At 38.9% G+C, this 16,514-nt stretch overlaps 1 protein-coding gene across 1 annotated transcript in view; it reads right to left on the bottom strand.

Moving 5' to 3' along the window:
* Positions 1-4,848: 4,848 nt before the first annotated feature.
* The window catches only part of lamc3 (laminin, gamma 3), a 136,249-nt gene continuing 124,583 nt past the window's right edge, over positions 4,849-16,514 (bottom strand). The window contains exons 20-28 of the mRNA XM_039999894.1: positions 16,282-16,358; positions 15,856-15,990; positions 11,739-11,961; positions 11,138-11,284; positions 10,296-10,398; positions 9,619-9,821; positions 8,339-8,479; positions 8,127-8,226; positions 4,849-7,681 (exon numbers count right to left, since the gene is read on the bottom strand). Coding sequence (XP_039855828.1) covers positions 7,419-7,681; positions 8,127-8,226; positions 8,339-8,479; positions 9,619-9,821; positions 10,296-10,398; positions 11,138-11,284; positions 11,739-11,961; positions 15,856-15,990; positions 16,282-16,358 — 1,392 coding nt within the window. The 3' untranslated portion in view covers positions 4,849-7,418. The remainder of the gene's footprint in view (positions 7,682-8,126; positions 8,227-8,338; positions 8,480-9,618; positions 9,822-10,295; positions 10,399-11,137; positions 11,285-11,738; positions 11,962-15,855; positions 15,991-16,281; positions 16,359-16,514) is intronic.

Raw genomic sequence — 16,514 nt, 5'->3', positions numbered from 1 at the left:
TGTGGTGATTGTAAATGAGGTTACAATTATTTCATCATGCAAATTCCCCTTCTTTACTGTTTTAACCTGAATGATATCACTTGTTGCAATGCAAGGAGCGGATCAGTTTTCAGTCTTGTCATGCTGCCGGCTGACTTCTTCCTCATTATAATGAGATGGGATTGCTTTAATACACAGAATTATTATATTAATACCTTCTTAAAGATAGTCATATTTATGTCAACCTTTGGGTCAGTCAGCACGCTGAATACGAATGATTTGTGGGATGTGTGGATTGTAAGTGCTCTGCTGTGCAACAGAAAATTAGTGTTTTTTAGAGTATTTAGTACTTTTATAAAAGATACTTGACAATATGTTGAAATTTGTTGCATTTATATACAAATCACAACATATTGATGCCAGCTGAAAAGCACGTATTTGCATATATTCTCTTAATTTCAAAAGGTGTATCACAGATACAGCAAACAATCCTTCTTTATTTTTTATTTGTGCCTGGTTTTTGTTGTGTTGAGCCTGTGGCATTTGACATATCTGACATTTATTCTTCTCTTTGTTACGAGCCTGTTTAATCTATACACCCTGCTTACGGCGCGCTCGCACTCAGAGTCATTGTGTGATCGCTTGACACCAAAGCAAATAAAAAGGGATGAGCAAAACGGTTCTTGGAATCTATTTTTCTGATATTACAAGCGCGGCAGGGCTCACGGTTTAAAAGTGAAGATGTTTTGGGTGGCGGCAGGGCGCACAAGCATATCAAGTGTCCTTGAAGCGACACAGTAGGGGGGGGCGTGTCATGTCTATCTTTGATGTTAAGGATTTGCAGTTGTGTTGCCTGTGCAGACCATGTCAGGCATGTTCTGCGCTTTTCTTTTTGTGATGTGGATTTACATTTTTGAATTTAAAACAGTTAATTTGACAGTGTGTGTTTTGTGTGTGGAGAGGGGGTATGTGTGTTAAAAAACAACAAAAAAACACTACATTGTTTTCAGTTTAGTAATCTATCCCCTGCACATGGTTGCTGTGTGAATGACATCCAAGATATGAGAGTAGGCATCTTGACACACAAAGAGAAACGTGTGCAGGTAGATGGATCCTATACGCATATGTCAAGGAGTGGCTGGCAATTACCAACTCACGAGTAGCTGAACATGGCCACTTTCTGTTTGGCTCTTAGCCTATTATGTTTGAACCAACTCCCACACTGAACACCACTCCTTTTGGATGAGAACTTTTTAATGACATGCATTACATCCTCTCCAACCAATTTAACATCGTCTACCTCCAGCACCTGCTCACGGTGAGTCCGTTTTCATCGACATGGCTTGAAAAAAAAAAAAAATATATATATATATATATATAGTAGCTTGTTTACAATAGAAGTATCAAGTGAAAAAGGAAAATAGCCACATGCTCACACTCTAAAACTCACACTCATCAATGTTACCACCCTTCCTTCTAAGACAGAGAACTAAGAGATAAGAACTAAGAGATACAAACAACATGTGAAAGAAGCTTTGGGGTTAGTCATTAAGTGTGTGTGGAGAAAAAATGAGAGATTGAACTAAAGGGAATTAATTTTGTTCCTCTCATCCCTAAGAAAATACATCTAGGGAGCAATCTTAAAATATTTGGGGCACTGGAAGGGGCACAGAGATCCACAAAATGATGATCTTGAAAGAGATAACCACCAGCCCACTCACCACAGCTTTTATTGCATAAGCTAATTTGCAGTGCTTAACCTTTGACGGGGTTTTAAAGACACAAAACTGAGCAACATGCACACAAGCCATGATTAGACATCTACACAATAAGTACATTAAACACAAAGCTCAGAACAAATTATGGGCAGACAGAGGAGTGCAGAGCAGTGGAATGAGCGGTAGATTGTTCATGACAGTATGCAAAAACTCATTCAAGTTCAAAATCACCCCATTCATTGTCCAGTTTGAGAAAAGAAGCTTTTTGTCCAAATGAGGATTCATATATTGCCACTTTACAGCTCCCACTAGATGATGCACATGTTGCTGACTCAAGAGAGACTGATTATGTAAGCATTTACAATCTGTTTAGGATTAGCAAATTTAATAAATTGTTTTTCTTGCAAACATGGCAGTGGTGTGATCTTATCGGCTCTCCTATCCAAAATTTAATTGCTCGATTAATCCTTTGTGAAATTATCCCCGGGGCCACTCCTGTGCAGCAGTATGTGGGATCATAAACAAAACTCTTTCAGTATCAAAAGTGGTTTTTTTGACATTTGATTCCTAAATAGATCTCCAACCTGCACTCACTGCAGCTAATATCAACTGATACACAATATTTCCTACAATATGAATAATTGTATGAATATTGTAATGACTGTAATGACTCAGTGATATTCTTTGTCTCCCTGCTACCTCTCAGCAGTCATGAAATTTGTTTTCATTTTCATATGATAATGCTAATCATCGCTGCTTAGCTGCTAAACTGAGTGGAATTGACTACCCTTAATTCCTAATCCAGAGCTGTGATCATCCCTATGATGGAGTTTTTGAGTCATATTATTTTTAAAACTCGGATATTGATCTATAGTTTCACTGTTCTTCTTGTAATCCTAATTACAAAACTGATTATCACTGTAGAGTGTTAAACACAAACACAGTTTTTGGAGCTTTGACCTTGTAAACTAAAAAAAAGAAGCGTTACTTTAAAAACAAATTACATGACGATATACAGGATCTGCACTTTTCATTGCTGGTGTGCTGGGACCAAATTGCTGAGTAGAATAGACTCTCCATTAGACTCTGTAATCTGTGGGCGACCCATTATCTTGCATTGCATAATGTTGAATTTAAAGTACTTAGATGTTCTACTGCAATTTTCCTGTCATGAAAGACAGCACATTACATCACCTTACATACTTACCTTACATAAAGACGATGGTGGCTTCACAACTGCACTGAGCACTTAAACCATACTTTTTGGAAGACCCTTTACTTTCCTGTTTATTCAGATGAAAACGATGAAACTATATATTATAAATTAGATTTATTTTTCTTATGCATCTGTAAACCACCACAGTGGATATGAATCTAGAGTTAATTCTAAGATTTGAAAATGGATTCTGTAGAAATTGACCCCACGAGAATATGGTTTTATTACTGGGAAGCATTTATTGATGTGACACTCATGTCTGTTTACACCCTGCTCCTCAACTTTTCAGCCGGTCAACAGCTCCCTCTGGTCTTTGGCTTCGCTGTATATAAAGGGAGAAGCCTCATTAGACCGATTGCTGCCACCTGTCCCTCCAGCCTCCTTGGTACTGCCCCCTTGAACTCACTCCTCCCCTGCAGCTGAGCCAGGGACCACGCCTCCTCCACAGTAGCTTTCACTCTAACTTTAAATATGAGGTCCAAAGAAAAAGTTAAGGAGGTAAACATTAGGCTGAAAATCCCAAAGGAACGTTTTTCTTTAAAAGAAGGAGTTCACTGACCAGCTCAGCAGAGCCAAAAGGCGCAGAAGACCACAGGAGACAACAAAAGTAGATGGCAGCAAAATTCCTTCCCCTTCAAAAAAAAATGCCTTGATCGCTAATCTAGCCGCATCAAGAACACTCTCGTCAAAGTGTAAATTCAAGAAAGGAATTGATGATTTGAATGCTGCTTGGAATAGCAGGATGAAGTGTACAAGGCTACACTCTCTGCTCACATTCAGCCAAATGCTGCAAAAATGATCAGGCGCCCTTCACGGTGCAAATGGATAATGACCCAAAACATTCTGAAAAAAACCCCAAGAGTTTCTCAAGGCAAAGAAATGGGATATTCTTCAGCGACAAAGTCATTCACCTAATCTCTATTCAATAGAGCGTGTTTTCTCAGTTAGAAAAGACAAAACTGAGAAGGACCCACAAATACACAATAACTGAGGATTGTCATACAAGAATTAGAAACAAGTCCATATGTTTAAATTAAATTAAATTAAATTTTAGTTATATAGCTCTGAATCACAACATGTGTAACCTCAAGGAGCTTTATATTGTAAGGTAAAGACCCCACAATAATACAGAGAAAACCCCAACAATGAGATGACCTCCTACTTGGCAACAGTGAGAAGGAAAAACTCCCTTTTAACAGGAAGAAACCTCTTCAATTAACACTTCAGTTGGGCCTTGATTGTTTAAAATCTACTGTGGTGATGTAAGGAGTCATAATTAACAAAAATACTTGAGTATCTATAAATGTATAAACCTAACTGTAAATGTTTATTTTATTTAAGACAAAAGCTGATCTGTTGTTGGGGAAAAAAAACAAGCAAACAACAAGTAAAGAGTTGTAGATAGGTGAGGGTTAGTGTGGACTGGCAGGTGATTCCTCTCCCCTTGTGAAGAGTCAGACTAGGTAAGCTAAGCTAATCGACCACTGGCCTTTATGTTTCGTCCTGACACCAGAGAGTGATAGGAGACTGTTTTGCTCACAAACAAAAACAGTAACACAACTTTGTACAAAGAGAAAATGTGTTTGTTTAAAGGGCTAAAGTTATAGTGTCATATATGAGTTTGTCTTTGATCCACTTTCTGCTGAACCTTTCCTTTCATCGGTCTTAAGTGTACTCCCGGGAGTTTTACTCCCCCTTTCAAAAACAAATTGTCATCCACTACAGCAGTTGTAAGGCTTAGTCTAGACTTGGGCTTGTGGTAAATGGTTCTGGTTAAAGGAGCTAAGAACTTCAGCACTTTCATTGTTTTTCAGAAACCTTCTTCCTTCCAAGGCTGCTGGATTAGTGACTTCTCTTTGTTTCACTTCTAGAGATCACAGAAAACTCAGACAAAGGAAAGGAAGGAAGGAAAGTAAATTCACAAATAAAACAAACCCATTTTTCTAATTTTATTGTGTTCATCAATGTTACTCACCCATTTCCAGATATCCGCATCTACTCAGCTTTGAGCAGCCCTTTCATTTCCATTATGCTTTGTTGTACAATATAACACAAAAATGTCCACTAAGAATTCGATACATTATGCAAGACGGACGTATCGTGTATATTTTATTGCATTATGGTTCAGGCCATATACACTCGGGCATTGTTACAATTATTACAAGCAGACATGTGACTGGGGCACTTGCATGAAAAACAGGTATAACTTTTGATTTGATTAGACTGAGCATTCATAAAAGCAGAACAATGTAATTTTTAAATAATATCTTCGCTTCATCATTATCATCGCTTTACAAGTCTTGCACAAGGTTCCTGCACCATTTTTAAAAATCCAAACCTGTATCTTTTGGGACCTTTTAAGACCTCAATGTCCAAATTATGTGTCACAGTCAGGCTGTAAACAGGCCATAACATGTAGCTGGGTATACAACTATGAAGGAGTACAATAATCCTTACACACTGATATTTTTACGTGCCACAAATGAGAGTAAAGTGAATCTGTTTTTAATGATATCTTAGACAGAATCTACATATGTACCTTAGCTATCATACTTGTATGTAAAAGATGTTAACAGCATTATTGCTTTAATCTCATTATATTTTTCAGTAACACACTAATATATGCATGATGCAAGATTCAGTGATTACATTACAGTTACTATTGTCTTGTTAGGTTCTTCAGTTTTCTGCCGGGCAGATAGAAAGGAAAAGAAAAAATCAACATGCTACAATCAGCCGATTTCAGTTTCTGGTGCTGGGAGGTGGAAAATGGTGTAGTCTACATTTTTGAAGATAACTTTTGTTTTTACTGCATGAAAGGACAAGCGATAATGAAACGCAAACTGAGTCCAGAATAGAAACACAACGTTGGCTCCTTGCAGCCATCTGCACAGACAGCATGCTAACACAAAGCTAGCGAAGAACCCAGAGTGATGTTAAAGCTGAGCGCTGGCCAGCCCCAGCCCCGCAGCCAGACACTTCAAAAGGTAGCAAACTCAGGCTTGTAGCATTGTAGCCAATGTTTCTATCTTTCATTTCTATTGTTATGGCCATCACTTTAAAGTTTCTTTGATTGGATTTTAAACTTTGCTTTGTGTTGTTGGTTTTGTGTTCATATTGTAAAAAGTAAAAGAAAGATTGCTCGTGTTTCTGTATTCAAATAGGGATTTATATTGGTGTGTGGGACTGTAGCCTCAGGCTTATATTTTTAACTAGTAATTATGTGAAGATGCATTTCAGGTTATTTTAAAGAGTAGCTGTATAATGAGTAGTGTACTTTCTCAATCAAGTAATTAGCTAACATAGTGCATTTCTTTTAAGTAAAGTAATGCGTAATGACCCAAGCATTGGCTGCGACTCTCTTGCAAAAGAGATTTTAAATCTCATCTCGTGTTATTGTAGTTAAATAAAAAGAAAAAAAAATCTGAAATACTAAAAGCACAGTTCTCAACTGTTTTGTTAAATTATAAATGTCATGTGCAGCTACAGCTGGTACCAGTAGTGGCATTATTGAGCACTTCCATAAGTCAATCTGTAAAAGTGTGTGTTTAGACTCAGGCTCAAGTATGACACTTTACAGTTTTCTTTCTTATTTTTGTCTTCACCCTGAAACGACACTTGAAGCTGTGAAAACATCTGAAATTGTTAATGAAATTAACCAACACTTGTTAACAGTAATTTGGTGATCATCGCATGTTTTAAGACCAACAGCAAAACTATTATTACATTTTCTAATGAACTTGCTGGAACCACTTGCGCAAAGACCCTTTGCTTTTATGTTTTAGTCATGAGGAGCCACGCAGTGTGACGAAGCGTGACTCCAAGCAAAGTTTGTCCATTTGACAGAGGCACAGAAAGACAGAAATATTGAGAAACTGCAAAAACAGAGAGGTAGGCACTGTAATAATCCTGAAAACAGGTTCTGTGCTGTCGAAGCCTGACCTGAACTCCACTGAGGCCAAGGGGACTAATTGTTAATTAAGCAATGGTGATGAAAAAGAGCTCAAGTGTAAATGAATGTGTCAGTCTGAAGGAGCACTCAGACACACCTTTTAGCCCCACAAAGGAAAATCAGCATTATTTTAAACTTGACAGTGCACTCCAGCAGTTCAGAATGGCTGCTTATTATTCATGGTGAAATTGAAGTTCGGATGTTGTTACTAAAAGAGAGTTGGGTTAAAAAAAAAGAAAACGATAAAAACAAGAAGGAGAAGGAAGATTGGTTATAAATCATGGGAGGCAGTGGAGAAGTCTTGGGCTTTTGGCTGGTGTGTGTGTGTGTGTGTGTGTGTGTGTGTGTGTGTGTGTGTGTGTGTGTGTGTGTGTGTGTGTCGGTCTGCTGTGGAGGTGAAATGAATTGCACCTTGGGGCAAAAAAGGAAAAATCTAAAAAGACTTTTTCTGAAGTTGAACACAAAATCACTGCAACTCCTTCTCTTAACAAAATCATCCCAGACTTTTCTGATGTTCAGCTATCAATGATGTAATGCTCGTCATCTATAGCATCTATCCTTTGCCTGCTCCGGTTGCCTCGGGGCAGGACTGGGGCAGGTTTAAGGCAATGTCTCTGAGACTGTCTCTCTCCTCCGTGATCTCCTGTATGTCCTGTTCAATGAGGGACAGACGGCTCTGCTGCTCTTTAGCGGCCGATTGCAGCTTCTGGATCTTTGAGCCTAGCGTTGGGCTCTCTACACTCCCACGAAGCATGCTCAGACGGTGCGCTGTCTCGTTCAAGATCCGGTGAAATCGCTCCAGTGGCACATCCCCATCTGGAGGGAGGACAGAAAAAGAAAACGCTGCATAACAGACTTGAAAAAGATCTGTTTTTTTAGACTGTGGTTTATTAATGGCTGTCCTACTTCACTTATTCAAACAGCACATAACCCAGCATCGTGACCTAATTGCAGTGATTGGATGATTATTCTCTCAAGCACAGTAGAACTGACCACAAAGTGCAAAACCTCACCTTTCTAATGGATTATAAAAATGATTTGACCAAAGAGGACATACAGTAGGTCAGATATATATGTCAGACCTAAAGGAAATGCTGCTCGGACTTGTGCACAGCAGTTATTCGTGTTTTACGGTCTGAGGAGTATTTCCATGTTTAATGAGGCATTAAAAGGCACAGAGCTCTTTAGTGGGCTGATATTTAAGGTATAATGAAAATTTATGGGTTTTATAGACACAGAAGAGCAAAAAGTAGCGACTTACCAATCTTGCTGATTAGCTCAGTTAGTGTAACAGAATAGGCCTCTAGCTGGAGCTTGGCTGCTTCCATATCTTCCTTTACGCTGGCCAGAGACACCCCAGGCTGAGAATTACAAGACATGCTCTAGAAACAGTCTTTTAAGCTGCACGCAGGATGAACAGATCGATATGCATAGATTTTTTCCTTCAAATATGTGTATGGCTGTGTTAAATACCTCTGAGGTAATCTGGGTGTTAGCTCTATCAGTCAGCAACTCCTGCACTGACAGCTGCTCTAAGGCAGAGTCTATATTGGAGCTAAGGTGAGCAGATGCAGTCCTGGTATGCTTAGCCTGGGTCAGAATGGCTTTGGATTCCTAAACACAAAAATGAGGGAAAGGTTAGCAAATGACTACTGGAAATATTCTGAAATGTTTATGAAAAACCACTAAGAGATCGATGGATCTGTGGATTGTGAGTGCTACTTTAATGTTTGCTTAGCTTTTTATTTTGGATGTTAGCATGCTAACAATCGCCTAATCAGCATTTAAGTACCGCTGTGATCGGCAATATGTGACAGCATCACATATGGCCTTTTTTGATAGTGAGTAAAAATAAACGTCAAAACTGAGTGAAAACATAACAGTCAAACTCCCATCAGTAAAATGAACCTGGTGCCCTCGTAGACAAACTTAAGATTTATACCAGCACAGACTTAGCTAATCAAAAGAGCACCATTAGATGTTAGCCTTAAGGCACAGACACTTAATATCAGCACTTGACAGAACAGCAGTATCATGTGATGAGAACTTGTAGTAGAGAGATGTGGCACTCAAGGAATCCTGATGAGAAATTTTCTGGGGAATTCTGTAATGTCAGAGATGGCGATCGTTACATTTCTTCCTCCAAAGAATCAATAATCTGCAACTGATGCATGCACACAGCTTGGGGTTGGGTTTGTGTAGTGGCTGTAAAGTGCATTGGTGGTTGATCTTGGCTGTGTGTTTATCATCTGAATTAGCACAGTAGCTGGTCGGGTGTTGATATGAGCCAAATATGCTGATTGTATTAACACTTCGTATTGAGCTTAAATTAATCCTTGGTGTAAAACGTTGCAAAAAAGTAGGAAAACACAACTTATTTCATAGGGTTTTTTTTCACATTTGACTTGTGATATTATACATGCAGTTTTTATGCCTCAGTGACTATTGAGTTTAAGCTACGGCTCTCCATTAATTCATTGACTGGGACTTTTAAAGTCAAAATAACTTCCCAGAGTTGTTACTCTAGAAGGCCTTTGGGTGAGATTAACTGGAACATTATTATTTGTGACATCATCTAATCAGAAGCTATACTTTTGAACAAATTAGGAATTTTGTTTTGTGTATCACACAAAAAATGATTGACTTACTGCAAAATTTTTGTCAATTCCACAAATTAGCAATTCTCCAATTAACATGCATCATTTATAATCCCATTTGTTCAGTGTTATGGTTGGAAAAACAAGTATTCACACCTTTACCACAGCATGCGCTTTTTGTTCGGCGTCCTTTGCCGTGCTACTTGAGATGTTGGAGTGTTCCAGAGCTGGTTTAAGCATCTTCTCGGTCTCTGCGACTTTCTTCCTGACATCAGGCAGGATCTTTTCCTCCAAGGGTCTTGCCTTCTTGATTGCAGCCTTGGTCTGCGCCTGTTGACGGGGCCACTGTGTAACCATGCCTGAATGGAGGTTCAAGAGGATGGATGTTATTAGGATTAAGGCATAATCAAAGTTGTATTAGATTAAAAAAATATTTGACTAAAAAGGTCACTGTGTACTGGGTGAATTTAATTTTTTTTATCCACTCTTTATTACTCTCTACTATTACTGACTGTCCAAGCAGACAAAATAACCTAAGACTCTCTTTATGTTTCATAAATGTCAATATTTAATTAATGAAGTTTAAGCTAGAACGACTCAAAACATTCTGGCTCTTTCTGTTTTTCTACAGAAGCCGCTATTGTGCTCAATACGTGACAAATGGGTCAAGACATTACAACCGTGATGACATATCTATTATATTAATACACGAGTCTCTGGGTCATACGGTGGTTTTCTTTTCATCTCAGTACTTGACATTTCAATTTAAGCAAAATAATTTAGTTGTACATTCAACAAAAGCAATAATGTACGTCAAAAAGATAGAGGCTTACGTTCTAGTTGTCTGTGAAGAGAGATTGCTTCTGATTCCACCTCTTTGCCTGTCACAACTGATGACAAAGTCACAACTTTTGCTCCCTGAGCTTGAGTTTGCAGCTTTAGTACAAGAGAAGGAGGATAAAGCAAGAAGTCAGTAAAGTCAAGTGTAGTTTATTAAATCTTTGCAATAATGTTTATTGTGTTTCATTTTATATTTTGTTCAATTATTGTGTTTGTAACAAAATATTCTTCTGTAATTATCTATCTATCTATCTTCCTTCCATAGATAGGGTAATTGGAAACACTAAATTGCCCATGTGAGTGCAAATGGTTGTCTGTGTCTATGTGTTAGCCCTGTGACAGCCTGGTGACCTGTCCAGGGTGTACCCTGCCCCTCGCCCTAAGACAGCTGGGATAGGTTCCAGCAAACCTGAAAAGGATAAGCGGAAGACAATGGATGGATTTGTATTAGCTGATCTCAAAACGACGACGAACATTACGCCTACGTTGTTGACATTGCACGTACCTTACGTCTACGTGCACATTGTTGCTTGTAAATACTTTTCGCTAAACTCTGGGGTCTGTGGAATGTGTTGTCATGCATATCTATAATTGATTACTTTGCCTTATACAATGAAAATGTAGCTTGCAAAGAAGAAGAAGAACAAAAAATATGCTTATATGACTCATTTCTTTGGTGTTTAAGGTTTTGCTGTATCACTATACGTAGTGATAGAATGAACATAGAAAGAATAACAATAAATTAACATACATGTCTGTGTTTTAATAATTCACAGAACTATGCTGTTAACATGGCTAATAACCATCAATACTAGCAAACACTTAGTGTGGTTACCTTGCTGACGTTATTCACGCTTTCCATGCTGTTGTTGACTGTCTGTAGTAAAGGCTCCACCACTTCTCTGACCTTAGCAATGAGACCGTCTTGAGTCTGAACTTGCTGGTCCAGTTCTTTTGTCTGTTTCACCAGGGTCTCACCCCACTACACAAGAAAGGGGATAACAAGAAGCAACAGTTCTATTAGAATAAAGATCTTTTTTTTAAATTGCTTTCTCTACTTTTGTTAAACTACCACGTACACAAAGGGCACCTTAGCATATTTCTGGGTCATTTAACAGTGTATTCTGCTCAGACATGCTGCTGTGGTAATCACCCCCCCTCCAGAACAACATGTGCCCTGTGAGCAACAGAAGCTGCCAGAATCTTCTCTCCTGTGCCTCAGTGTGCGTCTTTCCTTGCCAAATATTAAATGAGAAAAAAACGAAGTGACATTAACTTCCAATTCCCCATACCTCTATCTCTATATGAGCCAAGTTAAACAAACCAGAGTGGTTCCTTATATAAGCAGCACCCACACTAATTAGAATGAAATGATTGATTTATTGGTTCAAAATGCAACAGAATATGCTTGAAATCGCAGTGAAGATTAAACTGACCTCTGTTGTAAAGTTGGTTAGATGTTTGGTTTGGTTGAACTGAGTGTGATCAGCCTCCGGATATGGGCTGGCATCTGTCAGAGCCAGCTGATGTAAGGATGATGTGATGTTACCTAAGGCAAGCTTTAAACCAGCAGCTTCTTCCTCCAGGGCCAGCTGTTCGGCTACAGTATCGTTCACCTGCACCGTCAGGTTCTGCTTCTGCTGCTGCATCTGTGTGATTCTAAAATGAAAGAAGTACAGTAAGAATGTATCAAAACATATAATATATCCCCGATAGGTGGGAAACATATAGAAAAGTTTTTTTTTTAAAGTTCTTGTCTCTGTTCTACACAACCACCTACGTGCACATGCATGCTAAAAATGTGCTAGTGCTAACTTCTAGCTTCACATTGGCTTTTAACCACACTTTCCAAGGTGAAAGTCCTCTTCTAAAGCCACTGCACATTCTGTCTCTCTCTCTTCATTCTCCTCTTACAAGTCTCATGTCATGAACTAGATTTTCTAATGCAAACGGTTCCCAGATGCAGTGCAGGAGTTCTCTCACAGAACATTTACATAAAAATATGGTGATACTGATATCAAAACATGATTGACTTACTGACTGACTGACTGAAGTCCAAAACATTTAGTCTATTTCAGCTTTAATGTAAAATATGCTGGGTCATTTATAAGTGTTCATATAGTGAGATACTATACTACAGGATCATTTGAATGTCACATATACTGTAAATCATTTTCCAAATAATAAGATGATCACAGCGTGCAATACTGAATGCAATAACAATCTTGAAACTAATTTAAAAAGTGCTTTTTTAATTAGTATGTGAGACAAATGTTTTTCTTTTGAATCGTGTGGACACAAAAGCTCATGCAGCAAAATTTCAGCCTTCTGTATTATCCTGTTTAATAAAAAGCCAACTTAAAAAGACAAAAAGTCAAAATAAAAAAATGGGTTCCTTATATACAACAGCCGCTTTATACTGCTGAGGAATAGCTCAGTAGGTAAAGTGATCACCCCATGATTGGAAGGGTTGGGGGTTCAAATCCACTGAACGGCTACCATGAAGTACCCCTGAGCAAGGTACCGTCCCTACACACTGCTCCCCAGGTGCTAGATTGGTGGCAGCCCACTGAGTTGATGGGTTAAATGCAGAGAGAAACATACATTATTATTTATTTTGCAACCTATCTGACCCAGACACATTATCATATAATTCTGTATATTATGATACAGTTGCAGAAACTGATGCACCAGTGAAATTAGTGTTAAAGAGTTTCCTTGTGTTTTAGACTTTATTTGCAAGAATGTACAGGATGTATACAGAGGTCCTCGTTTCTAAATTTAAAAGAAAGACGACCCACACAACAACTTGATGTCTCTCCCCTTCTCTCTGCTGTCTCAGAAACCCCCCTTCTTCCTGTAGAGCTGACTTCACTTTGCACTCAGCAGTAGGAGGTACTTGGCAGAGGGAGAGGAAATGGTAGGTGACATCAGTGTTAAAGAGGTGTGTTTGACTTTGTGACTTATGCTCTTTCTTTGACCAGCATGCAGTTTGCTGCTTGCTGCGGCTCAGTCACACTAGAGCAGAAATAGGACTTCGATTGAGAATAAGAGAATAAGCAAACATTTGCTGTTTAATTTATAAAACTGGACAGTTTTCCAACAAATGTCAGTCAGTGTGAAGCAGTCTGGAGTTCGTTTTACTTGTCTCTTTGCAATAGAGGACTGAACTCAGTTACCAGCCAGTTGTATTCTGGTTATATTTCTGTTTATAGAGAGATGTGCCTATGTCATCTTGCATTAAAGTATCTGTCCTGAAGCATCTATTTGTGGAGGAACTTCTGCTTCTGTCCATGAGGTTCTGACGGCAGTCAGGGTACATTTTAAATGTTAATTTCTGTGTCTGTAGACTGATTAATTCCCCTATTAATGCAAACAAAATGGAACTGATTACCAATGACTACATTCAACTGCAAACTCACAGTTGATACGTGAAAGTCGTTTTAGAAAGTGCAAATAACTGCAGATGATCACAGATCTAATCCCCATCTTCCAGGAAAACATTTCAGAGAGGTCTTAAGTTAAATGCAATAGTTTTTGTTGTGTCCAGTCTCCAACCATTGTTTATCCTGATGTGACTGTAGCATTAGAAATGGTGTGAGATGGTTCGAGCATCTCTGTAAAGCTGTTCATAGAATTCTTCCTTTGCTCATGGTTTCGCATCCCCTCCATGTTTATTGTTATTTCCCCAACATTAGAGAAAAGAGCTTGTATAGTTAACTTGCTTTCTCTCCCTTGCAGCACTGTGCACAATATCTTGAGAGTGACATGAACACATGAATTGCTTGTGTGTAGTATAGTACATACAGCAAAAGTATGAATGCGCTGTGTTATCAGAGCAGAGCTTTCAGGATGGCTTTATATATGTGTGTGTCACTACACTTTTATTCTCCGCAGTCAAGACTTCTTGTGTGTGTGTGTGTGTGTATAAGACATCTGAGTCTCCTGAAGTTCTCCATGAAAGAATAAACCTGGCCGCATAAGATATCCCCAACAACAAATACATTTGTACCGCTGTAATTGGTCACTACGTTAAATATAGCAAGGCTCAAAGAGCCCCAACCTAATGCACAAATTTAATTTTTGTCCCTTCTGCCTTATCTCTTTCCCCACTCAGTGATTAATTTCATACTTTTATGTCTTCATTCAAAGATCCTCAAAGGCATGTTTTAAACCTATAGGGAGCCTTTCTCCATCAGAACAAGAAAACAGCCTGCTAGTGTGAAACTATGCAAATATATCACTCTGTGTTGTGAGAAAAAGAAAAGAAAAGGGAGGGGCAAAAAATGACTGCAGAATAAAAACTGCAACAGTAACTGTAGCTGCTTTTATTAAGAGATCTGAAACATGACTGGGGTTTCAACTAGACACTACATGTCTGCACAGATTTTACAAGACAGACTGGCTGGAAAGCTGTGGTTTAAGCTTTTAACGGTGACCTAGCATTGGCTAAAAATCATTTTTTGCTTATTTTCAGTGATTTAACTTTTCACTTTGCAATAAGGATGTACAAAATTGCCCCGAGACCTGGTGACATTTCTACTGGATGGTTCTGACTATGGTCAGAAGAGGCACAATGTTCAAAAAACCAGAAAGGGCAGTGAACTGCTGTTCAGTTTGTTATTTAAATTATTCTTCAACATTCTACTTTATGTAAAAGCTCAATCAGAAAGTAATAATATCTCCAAAAAACATGCGGGAAGGTAAAAACAAGTACGCAGTTTCCCACTAAAATGTAAAGTCCATTAATGTAGCTCAAAGTTGTGCTGAACAAGTGCTACTACCCCTTTGCTGTTGCTGATTACAAACACTGAGGTGAATTGTTTCTAACAGTTGCAGTGCTGCCGAGTACTAGTGATACAGACCTTTTGTTGGAGACAGGTTGAATACCTTTGTCATTTTCTGATTGGGTAGCTTCCTGCCTATAAAATGCCTCTGATCTGCTTAAGTGCCACCACATGGGGAAATATGTGTGGGAAATGCAATTTTATGCTGCCCATCTGTGCGTAAACTGCTCACTTTGCATCCTATAAAGCGACACACAAACGCACGCAGACACACACACGCGAGCACGCACACAGACATACAGCAGTGCTCCGAAGATGAACACAACTCCTCTGAATCAAGCTGACTACTGGTAGAAGGGAGTAATCAATTTGGAGCTCCTCACTTCTTGCTCTCATCATGGCCACCGGAGGGCTTTTTGCATCATTCTGTCTAGCATCCAGGATAATCCTCAGAGCAATCACACGCTAGGAGATGCAGCAAGCGTGTGGCAAATCCAAGAAAGCAATAGGCTTACAGTAGAGAGAAGCTGTCTCCCTGTGGCTAAATGTCTTACTCCTTAACTCTAGTGTGCTTTAAGAGGCAGCAGCAAAGAAGAGGACCTTGAGCTATAATACAGTGATAGGTGCACTTTGTTATATACACACACACTGCAAAAGCGCAATAATCCAGGGAGTTGTAGAATGCTTTATGTGAATGTGAATTCATACAAAGCATTGTTTCTGCCTGTGCATGTCTACAAGAGCATATGTTTGTCTTTGTGCTCACTGCTCCATTAGGTTCCTGATGTACTCCTCTGTAGAGTTGTCCTGCAGTAGATCCATCAGTGAGCTATAGGTCTGCTTTGAGGCTCTTACTGCCCTGTCGGCTATAGCCTCGATGTGGTCCGCTGTTTCCCTGTGACTACCAGAAGAAGAAATAAAAAAAGGTAAATAATGTAAAAGAGGAATAAAAAGAGCATTACAGAATAGTAGAGTACTGCAGCTGCTGCAAGGAAAGAGAAAAATGGATTTCCACTCTGGATATTTTTAACTAGAACAAAGGTGTGACTCTAAAGCGCTGAGAGCATCGATTCACAGTAACCTAACCACAATGTATTTGACAAGCTAAAAGCCGAGAGTGATGAAGCTCCGTAAATTACTATTGCGGTCTTTGCTTTTAACTGACAACTCAAAGTCCATTGACCTAACTTACCTTTTCATTAGCACCTGTGAGTCATTGACCATAATGTTCCATTTGTTGGGTCGTGACACTGCCTCAAAAGGAATGAGCTGTGAAAAAGGTAGTGAGAGAAAGCGACATACTGAGCAAATGACAAAAAAAAGTACAGCTCTGGTCTTGGAATGGCTCTAAGCTGTTTGGACGTGTTTAATTAAATCATATGAGGTCACGTAATTTAAAGGATTTTTCACACTTCAGCTGATTAT

This window comes from Simochromis diagramma, unplaced genomic scaffold (genome assembly GCF_900408965.1).
Source record: "Simochromis diagramma unplaced genomic scaffold, fSimDia1.1 OVJJ01000596.1, whole genome shotgun sequence".
NCBI classification, from domain to species: Eukaryota; Metazoa; Chordata; class Actinopteri; order Cichliformes; family Cichlidae; genus Simochromis; species Simochromis diagramma.
The sequence above is the reverse complement of the archived record's forward strand: the minus strand, read 5'-3'. Positions and strand labels throughout refer to the sequence as shown.